This window comes from Cupressus sempervirens, chromosome 4 (assembly GCF_028749045.1).
Source record: "Cupressus sempervirens isolate cs-2001-9-10 chromosome 4, ASM2874904v1, whole genome shotgun sequence".
NCBI classification, from domain to species: domain Eukaryota; kingdom Viridiplantae; phylum Streptophyta; class Pinopsida; order Cupressales; family Cupressaceae; genus Cupressus; species Cupressus sempervirens.
In genome coordinates, this window is record NC_143121.1 from 355,350,284 (window position 1) to 355,366,683 (window position 16,400).

General features: G+C 36.4%; 1 protein-coding gene across 1 annotated transcript; it reads left to right on the forward strand.

Annotated features, from left to right (window-relative positions):
• The first annotated feature begins 3,417 nt into the window (after positions 1 to 3,417).
• On the forward strand, positions 3,418 to 4,977 carry LOC149561527 (pentatricopeptide repeat-containing protein At4g37170-like). The gene is made up of 2 exons (XM_089825174.1): positions 3,418 to 4,414; positions 4,636 to 4,977. The coding sequence occupies exons 1-2, from the start codon at positions 3,432 to 3,434 to the stop codon at positions 4,898 to 4,900; spliced, it is 1,248 nt and encodes a 415-aa protein (XP_089681300.1). The 5' UTR covers positions 3,418 to 3,431; the 3' UTR covers positions 4,901 to 4,977.
• Positions 4,978 to 16,400: the final 11,423 nt, after the last annotated feature.

Here is a 16,400-nt window from a genome sequence, read left to right on the forward strand (position 1 = left end):
TTGCTGATCCAAACATTTTATGTGGAATATACCTCCTAAGATAGTGCTTCTATACTAACTTGCAAACCAAAGAAAATGTTTCTTTCCATAGGGTGTTAGTAGTATTAGTCCAAAAGAGTAAATGAAGGGGTCAAAGGCAAGATTGGAGGGAAAAACCTTCTCTATAACATACCTTGACACTTTTCTTATTAATTATATGGAGATTATTGTGAGGTTTCTACCAGGGTGTGGATCTGGACTAGCTTGGGTTTGGATTGGATCTTGAGAGATCTTGTAGAAATGTTATTGTAATTGCTAAGGATTTTCAAATTTAATAAAATTTCTTGGGAAGCATTTATTCTCTCTTTATCTTCATATTGTTGCATTCTTGGTTATGAGTTGGTAAGGGTGGTGTGGTCCTTCGTCAGTGGCATCAGAGCTTACCTTCATTAGTAGTATCAGTGCGTACCTTCATCAAGTGGTATCAGAGTGTACCTCCATCAGTGGTATCAGAGCATACCTCTATCAAGTAGTATCAGAGCAGGAGTTCCTGAGTGTACAAGCAAATCGCCGAAGTGTGAGGCAGTTTGTACCAGGACCTTGGTTGGGTGAAGTTTATCAGAGTAGGAGTTCCTGAGTGTACAAGTAGATCGCCGAAGAGTGAGGCAGTTTGTACCAAGACCTTGGTTGGGTGAAGTTTATCAGAGTGGGGGTTCTTGAGCATGTAAACAGATCACCGAAGCTGAGGTAGTTTGCACCAGGACCTTGGGAGGACATGCAGATTGATCGATGGATGTGGAGATGGAAGACTAAACTTGTTGAGGCATGATCGTAGAGAATGTGGATTGCAAATCCGTGGTCTTAGACTTGTGATGTGGTTCCTGATTGTTCGTGCGAGGTGGCAGGTTGCGATCTAACTTGCAAACAATTTCATTGTCACAAGGAGTGTGGGAAGGATTTGTTGCAGAGGGTTTACAAAGATCTTGGAAGATGGCTCCAAGAGGATTGGACCCTAAGATGATTGCAAAAATCCATGATATAGTGGAGAGGAATTTTTCTAAGATGTTTGCTTGGTTGGATGCTAGATTGGCTGATCAAGCTAAGAAGGTCAAGGTGGAAGAGGATGGTTTTGCTGATCAGTTTGTGGAGTCTGATGCAGAACCTGCAGAGCAACTAGAGGTTGTTGCTGAAGATATTCCTAATGTTGTTGATGTTGGGATGGAGATTGGTTTTCATGATCAGTTGGTTGAGTCTGACATGGAGATTGTAGAGCATTTGGTCATGGATGATCTAGTTGATGTTGGTGGTGACTTGAATGTTGCAGAGCACTTGGTCATGGATGATCCGGTTGTTGGAGGTGAGTTATGTATTGTAGAGCATCTTGTTGTGAGCAATGAGGTTGCTGGTGTTGAGAGTTTGACATGTGTTGATGGAGATCTACATGTGGCTGTTGATTTGGGATTTGTTGCTATGGGTGTGAATTCACTAGTTGCTGATGTGAATGGGAGTTTGGCAATGAAGCATTATGTTCAGTTTGTTCCTGGGAATGAGCATGTTGGTTGGATGGTTGAGATTCTAGTGTTTGATAGAGTAATGCAGATGTGGAAGATTTGCACGTTGGTTTTCTTGTCCCTGTTGAGGTGGAAACCTTTGGTGAAGATGAAGATGGTTGTAGACCTTTCTTTTTGGTGTCAAAGTGTGGGACACACTTTTCTATCTACTGGGGGAGTCTGATGCAGGAGCATCTTGCATGGGAAAATTATTGAAAAAAAATAAAAAAATTTGTGGAGGAGAGAGAAAGTGACAAAAATTAGAGGAGAAATAATAAAAAAATAAAAAAAGAGAAAAAGGAGAAAAGAAAGGAAAAGAGGATTTCTATTTTCGAGGTGCATAGGTGGCATAATAGAAAAAATAAAAAAATAAATGGTTGTCATTTCATTTATCGAGGTGTGTGGGTAGAATTCTAAAAAGTTATGAATATTGTAGAAAGTTGTGGATATTGTAGAAGGTTATGGAAGTTGTAAAAGGTTGTGGAGGAATTCTAGAAGCTTGTGGATAAGTCATGCATGGGGTGGTAAGTGCCTATTTAAGCAAGGCATATGAGCATTTCTAATCAAGCTCAAGGAAAAGCTTGAGAAGTGGAAGCTTGAGGAGTAGAAGCTTGAGAAGTGGAAGCTTGGGAAGTAGAAGCTTTGGAAGGAAAAGCTTGAATGTGTGAAAGTTGGAAGGTGTGAAGGCTTCAAGGTGTGAAACAGAAGGAGAAAGTGAAGAGTGAGTTTTCCTGAGTTTGTGGACAGAGCATCGAATGTGAGGCAATTTACAGCAGGATTATGGTGGAGTTGTGAGTGTAGACAGAGCGCCGAATGTGAGGCAGTTTACACTTGGATCTTGGATAAAGTTGAGAAGAGCTAGTAGTTGCGGTTTAGAAACAAGGAGGTTGCTTGGTGGCTTGCGAGCACAAGTTGAGATCTCGGAGGTTTCTACCAGAGTGTGGATCTGGACTAGCTTGGGTTTGGATTGGATCTTGAGAGATCTTGTAGAAATGTTATTGTAATTGCTAAGGATTTTCAAATTTAATAAAATTTCTTGGGAAGCATTTATTCTCTCTTTATCTTCATTTTGTTGCATTCTTGGTTATGAGTTGGTAAGGGTGGTGTGGTCCTTCGTCAGTGGTATCAGAGCTTACCTTCATTAGTAGTATCAGTGCGTACCTTCATCAAGTGGTATCAGAGTGTACCTCCATCAGTGGTATCAGAGCGTACCTCTATCATTATGACAACCATTACTACTACTTATTGGTTCATAAGGCACAACACTTGTGAATGTTTTGCAAATGGGGTTGCAAGCAAAGTGGGTTAACCATGGAGTGCGCCCAAGGTGTAGTAGTACTCACAGAAAATTTGGATTCTTGAACTCTGCGAGCATCACCTAGATCTAATAAGTGTTAAGTGATCCATTTATTTGCATGATAGATGAATTCATGTATGAATCACTACCCACAAAAAATAGATCAATGAATTTACAAGGTAAAAACCCCATTTTTATTTTTAAATATAAATTTTCCATTAGTAAAGTTGCAGTCATCGTTAAAATTCCTACAAACCAATTTAAAAAGGTATTAAGATTCGCCATCGCTATGAAAGAAGTAAAAAATACACATGATACCTATGTGAATTGCATTTATTGCTGTATCTCTGGAAGAATTCCTGCAAGAGTATTAAGGTATTTATGCACAAAACACCCCGATATCAGACTTTAAAACACTTAGATTTTCGAACCCTCGATGAAAAACAGACATAAAGGCAACCCAAATTGCCAACCTAGGGTTTTCTCGCTGCTGGCAGAGTAGACTTCAATCCGTCACAGAGAAGGTGTTAGAATTTAAGGGATTATAGCGAAATGACAAATGTTTTACGCATACAGCTCAACACTGGAAAAGAGCCGAAATATCCATGGAGCAAATAGAGGATTCAAATGGAAAAACCATTGTATCCATGTATACGCAACAGTTGCAAGAGTGCATCAGCTCAAAATCTTTACCAAAAGGTAAGACAATTCATTCCCACATGATCAGAACTGGATTCAGAGCGGGCATATTTTTAAATAATCGGTTAATTGACGTGTATTCGAAATGTGTAAGCATTGTGGATGCACAACAAGTGTTTGACAAAATGAATTTTCGAGACGTTTCTTCATGGAACAATTTGATTGCGGGCCATGCGAAGAATGGGAATATTGAGGATGCACGCCAACTGTTTGAAAAAATGCCGGAAAGGGACGGAGTTTCATGGAATGCAATAATTGCAGGGTATACTCAACATGGGTGGGAAAAGGAGGCACTTACGGTCTTTGGGAAAATGCGAAGTGAAAGCGTTAATCCGAGCGAGTTCACCTTTGGCAGCATTCTTCAGGTTTGTGCTAGCTTACAAGTTGTTGAACACGGCAGGCAGATTCATGCCCATGCCGTTAAATTTGGATTTCAGGGCGAAGTCTTTACGGCTAGTTCTGTTGTCGACATGTACTCTAAATGCAACAGAACAGGAAATGCGCGAAGAATGTTTGACAAAATGCCTGAACGAAATCTGGTTTCGTGGAATGCAATGATTTCAGGATATTCCAAAAATGGTTGCAGTGAAGAAACTTTAATGTTGTTTAGACAAATTTATTGTGCAGAGATGAAATCTGATCGTTCTACGTTTGCCTGTGTACTCAGTTCATGTGCTTGTATAAGTGCGTTAGAACTTGGGAAGCAGGTACATGGTTACATTTGCAAATATGGACTCGAGAATAATGTATTTGTGAGTAGTGCTCTTGTTGACATTTATACAAAATGTGGTAGTGTAGACGATGCACGCCAAGTTTTTGACAAAATGACTTCGCGAAGTACGGTATCCTGGAGTTCAATGATCCTAGATCGGGCATCAAACCAGACCAGGTAACATTTATTGGTGTATTGACTGCATGTAGTCATGCAGGACTTATTGAGGAAGGCCGCTATTACTTTAATTCTATGTCTAAAGATCACAATATTACACTAGATTTGGAGTACTATGCTTGTATGGTTGATGTTTTTGGCCGAGCTGGTTATCTGGATGACGCGGAAGCCTTCATCAATAAAATGCCATTTGAACCTGATGCATTGTTGGGTGCCTGCAGGATTCATGGGAATGCGAAAATAGGTGAAAGGGCAGCGAATCATCTTTTTGAGTTGGAACCATGCAATGCTGGACCTTATATTCTTCTCTCTCATATGTACGCTGAAGCTGAAAGTTGGGACAATGTTGCAGAATTGAGGAAATTGATGAACGATAGAGGAGTTAAAAAGGAACCAGGGTGTAGTTGGACTGAGCTCCAAAACAGAGTTCATTCATTTATGGCAGATTTTCTATCGTATCCACAGGCAAATGAGATATATCTGTAAATATAATAACAAGCAAAGAAATTGAATCAAAGAAGACGAAACACACAATAACACAGATTTATCGTGGTTTGGCAAAACTTGTCTACATCCACACTCCAGTAGGGAATTACTTGTATTACTTAACTGATGCATTACATGGGCTGCACACAGCTATTATATAGAACTCTACGAATATGAAGAGTCAAGAGGGAGAACAAAAGGACATATCATTGTTGGGCTTCATATCCCAACAATCTCCCCCGTGAAGTCCAACTGGTACAGCAGTGCGACATCCCTTGCATCCCATTTGATCTTAGAGAAGAATGAATCCTTGAGACAATCTCAAGGCCACCAGACTTTGCTCCAGCACACTTCGAATGAGTCTTCTCCACATTAGATTGGAGTTATAAATATCTCCGCGTGGTCCATACATTTGCAAATTCTTTGCAAGATTCTTGTTTCTCAGTCCATCATTTGACCAAAAACCTATGTGCATAAGAGAATCTTGTTTACTCCTAATCGCATCCGTGGATGACAAGTCATCACCAAACTAGACGAATTCATCCTCTAGAGTTTGTATTTGTGCGGCTGTAGTGATTTTTTTGAGAGATTCCATATTTGGTAGGGACATCTATGGCCCATCATCTGCCACATGTCGAACAGCTTGCATACCACTTGTATGTGCATTCAGGGATTTCTCTTCCCCTTCCTTTGTACTTTCACCATCTTCCAAAGGGAACTCTTTGTTTCCACTTTCATCTTCTTCAAGAATGAATCTCTCCCATTCCCCTTTATTTTCTTTCATGACAGACTTCTCATTTGCCCTTTCATCTTCTTCTACTGGAAACTTATCATGCTCTTCAAAGTATTCCAGTTGCAACATCCTATGAACTCTGGATGCAAAATTATTTGTGTCATCGAGGTTGGAACCAGAAATAAGAGAATTCATTTTATATTATGTCAACACTAGACATTTTACAAACTCGTCGGTCTTATCTTCTCTTGCCCCCTTCTGCAATTCTTCCATGACAATTTTCTTATGCATGCCTGTGCGCTCAAGAATTGCATTAAGCTCAGATTTAAAAGATTTTAAATCTTCTAGTTCATCTTCAGGCTTGTTTTCCTAGCCATCCCGACAGTGCACATGGTGGATTCTTCTGTTCTTAGCTGGCACAACCTCATTTTCTACTGAGCCCAAATTTCCAAGAAATTCGTTGATGATAAAATAAATTTCACTGTCTTCCATCTCTGGTCTAGCCTCACCTCGGCTCTGATACCAATTGTAAATATAATAACAAGCAAAGATATTGAATTAAAGAAGATGAAACACACAATAACACAAATTTATTGTGGTTTGGCAAAACTTGCCTACGTCCACACTCGAGCAGGGAATTACTTGTATTAATTAACCGATGCATTACATGGGCTGGACACAACCATTATATAGAACTCTACAAATACGAAGAGTCAAGAGGGAGAATGAAAATGCATATGACTGTTGGGCTTCATATCCCAACAATATCAGACATTAGAGACATTAATTGGTCAGATGGATGTTCTAGGGTACGTGTCTCTCAAAAACACTGTGTTGAAAGGCGATGGCAATGAGTATGAATGGAAACATATCTACCATAGCGAGAAGCTAGCTATTGCTTTTGCGCTTAAAAATACACCTCCTGGGACACCTATTTGAGTTGTGAAGAATCTTAGAGTGTGTGATGACTGCCATGTTGTTACAAAGTTCATTTCCCAAACTGTGGGATGTGAAATTGTATTAAGGGATGTCGGTTGATTTCATCATTTCAAAAATGGAAAGTGTTATTTTTGGATTACTGGTGATAGAATACTTTGCAGTTAAGTAACTCTGACAATGCAAAAAATTAGCAAAACATGATTCACATTAGATGCTTTGTGAAGAGTTGTCATTGTATGACACTTTCTTTCAATTGTTCAACACAGACATCAACTATGTATATTCTTGCATAGAACTTTTAACATTTCAAGGAAAAGGGTACAGATTGAAACATTGCGCACTTTTCCCTTCCTTATAATGTACAAGGCATGTAATTCAGAGTGCTACTTTCTTTTTACTGCTTGAGCGGGTTGTGACAATGCATATGATGAGTTACTAGAATGATATTCAATTTTCTTGTGGTCATGTTATTTTGTAACCAATTTCTTTCACAAGTATTGCTCATCCATGACGAAAGACTTTACTATTGTTTTGCCCCAGATCATTGTTCCCCAAAGAAGTCTATGACATCCCACCATGGAGGGAAAAAACATGTAATTGATATCAATAAATAAAATGATAGCCAATGCAATTTTATGAAGCAGGGAGCTACGTTGTGGGCCTGCTAGGTAGGCATTAGTGGGAATATGGTACAAGCATGAGTATCACATGAAGTTATGGGACTCCGCAACCTCTACCAACATGTTAGTTTTAGGTAGCTTGGACAATTGTTCGTCCATATGTGATTAATTGGAAAATAATTGTTAGAGTTACAACAAATATTTGTTAATTAATTGACTCCTAGAAGCCACTAGTAACCTATTGGTTAGGTTGTTTTAATCGAGAAGCAACTAGAAACTTCTTGGTTAGGTTGAGTTGTCTTGATCAAGAAACAACTAGAAACCTCTTGGTTAAGTAGTATAAAAGGGGGTCAAGGGAGGCATATGGAGAATAGAACATAATAGAGAACAACAAGAGTTGTAGAAGCATTTGCAGTGCTAGCAAATGAGTTTGCAGTGATAGCAAGTAGTCTTGCAGTGTTAGCAATGACTTTGTAGTGATAGTAAATAGTCTTACAGTGTTAGAAAGGGCACAGTGATAGCGTTGGGGATAGCAGTGGGGAATATCAATAGGAGGAATTAAGAGGTTGTTTGAATTCTGCCAGTGAGAGGCAAGGAATTTTGTATCTCTTGATCTGCTGAAGTTAATATGATTTCCATTTGTAGAACTAGTTTTCCCAAGGATGATTTGTTCGAAAATATTGTGTTCTTTCTGTTTTGAATTTCTTTCCATAATTTATTGGTGAAGTTGCAGATGTGTTATTTTTCGATATTAGTTGAGAATTTATTTTTAAGCAGTTTGATAATTGTTTACGATAGGAGATTAATAATCAGTGACTACAATAGTGTTAATTTTCACATGGTATTAGAGTGATGTTGAGGGTAGAAGAGTTTTGCCCTAGGAAAGAAATTTTGATCTCCTTAGAACTATTATTGGTTTAATCCATTGAGATGGCTTCAGTTGGTTTGAGGGATTAGGATAGATTGGATGGTGCCTCGAATTTTGGTGTATAGAAGGCCAAAAAAAATTTATTGTTGGAAGAGAATGGTATCAGCGACCAGTGTTGTACATGTACCAACGGATGTAAAACATCTTGCAACATATAAGAAGGACGATGCCAAGGCAAGGAGGATTATCCTTGATGGTGTCAAGGATCATATTGTTCCACATATCTTAGAGCTTGATATGACGAATAAGATGTGGGATGCCGTTTTGAATCTATAACAAAATGCTACCACCAATAAGAAGATGATTCTAAGAGAGAAGCTAAAGAATACCTAGATAAACCAGGGAGAAGATGTTACAAGTTACCTCACCGGGCTTATACTTGTTAAGGACAAGTTAGAAGTTGTTGGAGATAGTCCCAGTGATGATGAGCTAGTGAAAATAGCCCTACGTGGGTTTTTTAAACAATGGAGTGTCTTTGTTCAAGTTGTCAGTGGATGAGATACCTTATTGAGTTGGGATTGACCATGGACTAATCTCACTCAGGAGGAGTTTAGAGTAAGTCTTGTCAATGGGGCCAACAAGAGTCAGAAAAGTGAGGTGGAACATAAGATGTTGCCCTAGTAGGGAAAGGGAAAGCAAAGAAGGGATCTAGCAAAGGATCAAATTCACAAAGTGAGAAGAAGAAGAAGAACCTTTCTAAGGTCAAGTGCTTTGGATGTCATGATTAGGGTCACTATGTTAGTGGTTGCCCAGAAAGGAAGAAGGCAAAGAAGCAGGTGGCAGCTTCAGCAAGTGTAGATCAACTCTCTAGTAGAATGGAAGATGAGTTTGCACTTATAGCTTGTATGGTGAGCTCAACCTCACAGACTATCTGGTATATAGATAGTGGGGCATCATTTCATATGATAGGAGTTAGAGAGTACTTCTCTAGTTATAAGGAGGAGAACACCAATATCTAGATTTCTATGGGAAAATTGTCCAAACTCAACCCAGTTGGGAAAGGGACTATTCAATTTTAGAGGGAGAATGGAAAGAGAATTCCAATTCATGATGTTTTGCATGTTCTAGAATTAGGTATGAATTTGATTTCTGTATCTGTTCTTCAAGATAGGGGGTATAATGTACTCTTTAGAGGGATACGTGTTGATTAAGCACAAGGATTGGAAATCACCCATAACTATTGGAGTTAGGAGTGGTCATCTTTATAGGTTGCAGTTTGATACTCCTAAGGTACTCATGAGCAGCTATAATCCTAGAGATCTTGGAGAGCTATGGCATAGGAGGATGGGCTATATTCATCACGAAGCACTCAAATTGCTTCGTGAGATGGTGACAAGTGTTCCAGAGGTGAGCATAGAGCATGATGATGTATGTAAAGGATGTGTGTTGGGGAAGTTTGCAAAAACATCTTTTCCAAGGAGTGACAACAGATTTAAAGGTGTTCTTGATCTAGTACATTCAAATGTGTGTGGAACAATGTCAACAAAGTCTATCAGAGGATATGAGTACTATGTTACTTTTATCAATGATTTCTCCAAGAAGACCAAGATATACTTCTTGAAGACCAAGGATGAGGTTTTCAGTAGGTTCCAAGAGTTCAAGGCTCTAGTGGAGAACTCGACAGGAAAGAAGATAAAGGTTCTTCGGTCAGACAATGGAGGCGAATACAAAGGAAATAACTTCTAGGAGTTTTGTACCAGGGAAGGAATCAAGAGAGGGTGGGTTGTTCCTTACAATCCATAGCAGAATGGAGTTGTTGAGAGGAAGAACCATTCTATATCGGAGGTGACAAGATCTATGCTACATGACCAAGATATGCCCTACTACTTATGGGTAGAAGTGTATAGTACAACACTCTACATTTAGAATAGGGTTCCACACAAGGTACTAGGGAGGATGACACTAGAGGAAGCTTTCATAGGAAAGAAGCCTAATGTTAGCCATTTCAGAATATTTGGAAGTTTGGCATATTGTCATATTCTAGATGATACACGTATCAAGTTAGATCAAACTGCAGAGAGGGGGTACTTTATTGGGTATAGTAAAACCTCAAAGGCATATAGGATTTTTATCCCCAGGGCCAAAAGAATTATTGTTAGGCATGATGTTAAGTTCATAGAGGACAAGGCATTTAGAAGGTCCAGAGATTTTTCAGCAAATGATCAGAGTGAGCAGCCAGTAGAAGCTCCAAGGCCTAGTCAAGGGCAACAAAGCACAAGTACAGATACAAATGTAGGCTCAGGAGGTGAAGTTTCATAGAGCATGGAGCAATAGGTGCAATAGGAAATGCATCTAGAAGACTTAGAGGTTGATATTTCATCCTCGATAGTTGGCAGAAGGAGCCATGAGGTTCAAGAGACACAAAGGGATACTTAGGAGTTTGTAGGAGCTCCTAGGAAGAGTACTAGATAGCAGAGACAACCAACCAAGTTCAATGATTATGGGACATTAGTTAGTCAATTGGTAGATACTGAACCTTCCAGCGATTAGGAGGTTGTAGAGCATCACGTATGGCAGGATGCTATGGTTGAGGAGTATTCCTCAATAATGTAGAATGATGTGTGGGAGTAGTTCCTAGACCAACAAATAAAGCAGTAGTTGGATCACGCTGGATCTATAAGATAAAGCACGGTGCAGATGGTAGCATCAAGAAATACAAGGCAAGGTTCATGTCCAAGGGGTTCTCTCAGAAGGAAGGAATAGACTACAAGGAGACATTTGCTCCAGTGGCCAGGTATACTTCTATATGAGCTATGATCTCATTTGTAACACAAATGGGATGGAAAATCCATCAAATGAATGTCAAGACAACATTCCTTAATGGTGAATTAAAGGAGGAGGTATACATAAAGCAACTAGAAGGCTTTGTAGCACACACCAAAGAGACCCACATGTGCAGATTGATTAGATATGTTCAAGGTGAAGGTATTAGGTTGATGGGCTATTCTGATGCAGATTGGGTAGGAAGTACAATGGACAAAAGGAGCACTTCAGGGTGTTGTTTCAGTTTGGGATCAAGAGTTGTATCTTGGTTAAGTAGGAAGAAAAAATTCATGGCTCTAAGCTCAGCATAAGCATAATACATAGTAGCTAGCATGGCGACATGTAAAGCTATATGGCTTCAGAAATTGTTAGTAACCTTGTTTGGTCAGAAGGTTGAGACTACTATGATACACTGCGACAATCAAAGTTGCATAAAGTTGTTTGAGAATCCAGTATTTCATGATAGGTCTAAACATATAGACATCAGACTTCATCATAGATTGTGTACAACGAGGGGTTGTTCAGCTAGAATGCATACCTATAGAGGAGTAGGTAGCAGACATTTTGACAAAAGCATGGGGGATGGCGAAATTTATCTTCTTTAGAGATAAGTTGGGTGTCATGCATAATAGCTTACTTGCTAAGAGGGAGTGTTAGTTTTAGGTAGCTTAGACAACTATTCGTCCATATGTGATTAATTGGAAAATAATTGTTAGAGTTACGTCATATATTTGTTAATTAATTGACTCCTTCCACTAGTAACCTATTGGTTAGGTTGTTTTAATCGAGAAGCAACTAGGAATTTATTGGTTAGGAAGCAACTTGAAACTTCTTGGTTGAGATGTCTTGATCAAGAAGCAATTAGAAACATCTTGGTTAAGTAGTATAAAAGGGGGTCAAGGGAGGCATTTGGAGAATAGAATAGAATAGAGAACAACAAGAGTTGTAGAACCATTTGCAATGTTAGCAAATGAGTTTGCAATAATAGAAAACAGTCTTGTAGTGTTAGCAAGGGTGTAGTGATAGCGTTGGGGATAGCAGTGGGGAATATCAACAAGAGAAATTAGGAGGTTGTCTAAAATCTGTCAATGAGAGGCAAGAAATTTTGTATCTCTTGATTTGCTGAAGTTAATATAATTTCCATCTGTAAAACTGGTTTTCCCTTAAGGGGTTTTCCAAGGATGATTTGTCCAAAAATATTGTGTTCTTTGTGTTATGAATTTCTTTCCATATTTTATTGGTGAAGTTGCAGTTGTGTTATTTTTGGATATTAGCTAAGAATTTATTTTCAATAATTTAATAATCATTTATGATAGGAGATTAATAATCAGTGACTGCAATAGTGTTAATTTTCACAGAACATTCCTCTAGCTTGCCCAATAATGAGAGGTTTAAGAAGGTTATGGACGATAACAAAAGGTTAAGGCTATAGAGATTCCTTAATTTAGTGAGGAGAGGGCACCAAGATGAAGAGGGCATCAATGACCATTATCAATAGGGTAAAGGGATTGTAGATACAGAATGTGATGAATGCATAACAAATGGTCTAGAAAGAGGAGAGCATGGATATAAAAAGTAGAGGAAATGCAAATGAAGGCATGAGAAAGAGAAAGAGAAACACAAAGAGATATTTCCTAGGAGAGAAAAGGTGATTTGGAAGCAGCTTTGGAGTAGGAGAAACAAAGGGAAAAGCATTAACAAAGTGAGTGGATTTATAAAGGACTTGAAGGAATGCATCAGGGAATCCTTAAAGAAATGTGATGTCATAGAATGCCATGATTGTAGGATATGCACAATTCAACTTGTTGAATAGGCTTAGAAATGTTAAAGAAATGCGATTAGTGGGTGTGAATTGGTAGCCAAACTTGATCATCACTACTCAACTTGGCTGCCTATGTTGCCATGAGATCTTTAGAACAAGAAATTGACACCTCTGGAAGCATAAAGGGTAGATGATGTTCATAAGGAAAGGGAAGATGGAGAATTGAGGCGTTTGTCTTGGGAGAGAGTACAATCAAGAGTTAGGAACCAGAGAAGAAAGAAAAATCTCTCTCTTCTTTGCTCCACTATTGTTATTTTATTCCTCTGCTAAGCTTTTAGGTTGTAGCATGTGGGATATTGAAGAAGCAAAAGAGTTTTTGAGAGGGAATGCAAGAAATCCTGCTCCAATAAGATATAACTCTCTCTATTTAATGTTGTCTAATGTTTCACCACAATATGTATTAATAGGGATTTGTTATGATATATATTCAAGGTATTTTCTAGAGAGTTACTACTCTTATATATAGAGAGGGGTGATATAATGGTATAAAATTCTTAAAGAAATGAAATATTAGTTTGTACTTACGGGAATTAGCATCATTGTTTGCATGGTCCTTGATTTGGTCATATTGCCCCCCCAAAAAACTACCATTGGTCTCATCTTTGTTTTGTATTCTAGCATGATTAGTTTCTCATTTATTTATATAGAAAAAATTGGGACAAGTACTCAAAGTTTGGGATTCACTTTAAACTCAAAACATGAGGAAAAGATAGATTGAAATCCAACTACTAAAGAATCCTATTGCAATTTATTTAGTCTTATATGCATATAGTACTCGAGTTATAGAGGAATTAGCCGATGGCATTCTGTACCCAAAACAAATTAAAGTATTAATATAAACCACATTTCATCCTATTAGTAAAAAATGATATATGAATTGCACCCTATAATCAACTAGATGAAGAAATGTGAGTTACCTAAACATGCATTAGATCATAGCTTAAAAAGATGTTTGGGTTTAAGGAAGAAGTTTCACCAAGATAATAATTGTATTTCATTCTTTGATATTTCAACAATGCTTAATCAAAGGCTCAAGTTACATTGAAGATTGTGATATAATCTAATATAGTTTTTCATTATTTACGAATGGCATTAGTAAGCTAGCTTGTGGTAATTTTTGTTACATGCACAATCATTTTAATAATATCATGGGTTCATGAATATAAATGGTTAAAATGATATTTGAGTAAAGTTATAGCCATCATTAAATGACAAGACCTTAATATGCCAATGTTGATTATAATTATCAATGATTAAAGAGTTATTGAGCAACAAATGTATTATCTTGCACATTTCACACTATGGTTGTATTTCAAGGTTCTAGTGATCCTTATTTTGAGCTCTTTGTTATTAGTGTATTAATCTAAAAACTAATAATAAGGTTTTGCTTCTTTGGAGAATTTTAAATCAAGTCTTGAACTTTAAACTCCCAAATTTGAAATTTAAACTCGCGAAGGTGCATAAGCTATCAAGGTCGCATTGTCACATTTCTTAATAAGCTTGCATATTATCATAGTTACATTACGACGTCCATCGATCTTCTTTTGATCCAATCATCAATAAAATGTCACCATATATACTCTATGAAGCAAACAACTCACCTAGGATCTCACCACATTGACACATCTGAATATAGACAAATATCTTGTAAGTCCTTTAGTTACTTGGGACCCACCAAGGACGCATGGCACTCTGTCACATTGTCACATTGTTTAAACATCACACATCTTGGTATAGTGACAACACACAACCCTTGTTTTGATAAAGATCCAATGATCCACAACAACCTTCAACTACTGCATTTGATAGCCCCACTAGATGTGTGTTGAAATGTGGCATCCTCACAGTGTAACTTTGGCATGTCCCAAAAGTGAAAAAGTGACAAACATTTATTTAACCACAATCTGATGGTTAGGCAACAATCCATAGCATGGGTCCACCATAAGTAAAAATATATCAAAAATTTGTATTTCAAAGAATCTAACATAATTAATTTTCTTATGACAAAGGTATAAGTAAAATAAAATCACGAAGGACTTACGATATAATATTTTTCAACAAGTGCCACGTAGTGGCTAAGTAGTTGGCTTTAGTTATAAATTTATTATAGCTTTAATTTTATAAATAGTTTTTTTATTATTATAGATATTAAATATATTTATATTTTAATCTTTGAAATATAATGTAAAATTATATATATATATATATATATATATAATGATCATTATAATATACAATAATAATTTATTTAAAATTATAACAGTATATTGAGATAAAATAAATAAATAAATAAATATAATGCTTGATATAAATTATATAATTTTATATTAATTTATTATTTGAATTTATAATACATAAACTATTATATTTAAAAAAGATTATAATATGTCACTAATATATTTTTATATAAACACATTTAAATTGAATTAAAATAATACATGTTATAAATTATATATGCATTAAATTTATAAATATTATTATTGTTTAAAAATGTATTCTATATTTAAAATATTAAATCTTACTTTATGAGTAATTGAATTCAAAAAGTCTAAATTATATTAATATATTATTATAATACATAAGCAATAACTACATTATGATTTTTAAAAATGCTATCAGAATCGTCCATTTAAGGCTCAAATTGCTTTAGCCAATCAAATGAATAACAAATAATTTTAAAATTTTATAAAGTTAAAAACCTTTCACTTATATTATAAAATTTAAATATTGTAAAAAAAATTTAATAGAAAATTACAATTGGTGGATACGTTTAGTTTTAATCACTAATTAATGTATGAAATCCAAAAATTGTCACAATAGTACTTAGCCTACCGACAAATAGTAATAAACCCTTCCCTTGAGCAAAATAAGACCCTTTAAAATATGTTCCAAGTTTAAAACAAAGGTAAAAACCTTCTTTTTCTTACTTAGGGTTTTAGATGACAAATTCCTACTCTTATAAATTTAAAATGAGACCACTGAAAACCAAATTTCAAAATTCAAAGCTAATGAGACACCAACTCCTAAAAGAGGCTAACTAACCTAATGTTGCTTCTAAGTTTATTGTAACTACAAACCAATTTAAACCTTAGGAGTCTAAAAATCCAAGCTTACCAAAGTAATGAATGAAGTCAAATATATATGCAAATAACCATGATTCTATTTAAAATTAAAATCACAAGTCTATTTAATGTGATCACACTTTGATCAATTAAAATCTTAAATGAACTCACACTCTCGATCTTTTTGATAAGATCAGTCCCTAATAATAACATATATATGCAAAATTCTATTTAGATCACACAACCATTTCCTAATCACACTTAATTAATCTATTCCAATGCTCTGAAAGCACACTATTACATAGTAACTATTGAAACTTATGAAATGAGAATCATACCCTCAATGCTTTAGAATATTTGACAATAATGTAAATGGTACAGGGTATAGTTTGTGATAAGAGGTCAGACTGCTACACGAAGTCCAACTTAAAAAATAATAAACAAAGTGAGAGGAATGTGTTAGGAAGTTCAGTTTGGTAGGTGATGGTCAAGAAAAATAAGAGTGATAGGAAGTTCAATTTAAGAAGCAATACATAGGGAAGCATAATGTAGTAGGAGATTTAGATTGAATGTAGGCAGATTTAGATTCAATGTAGGTAAGGACCAAAAAAAATGACATAGTGAAATGGATGA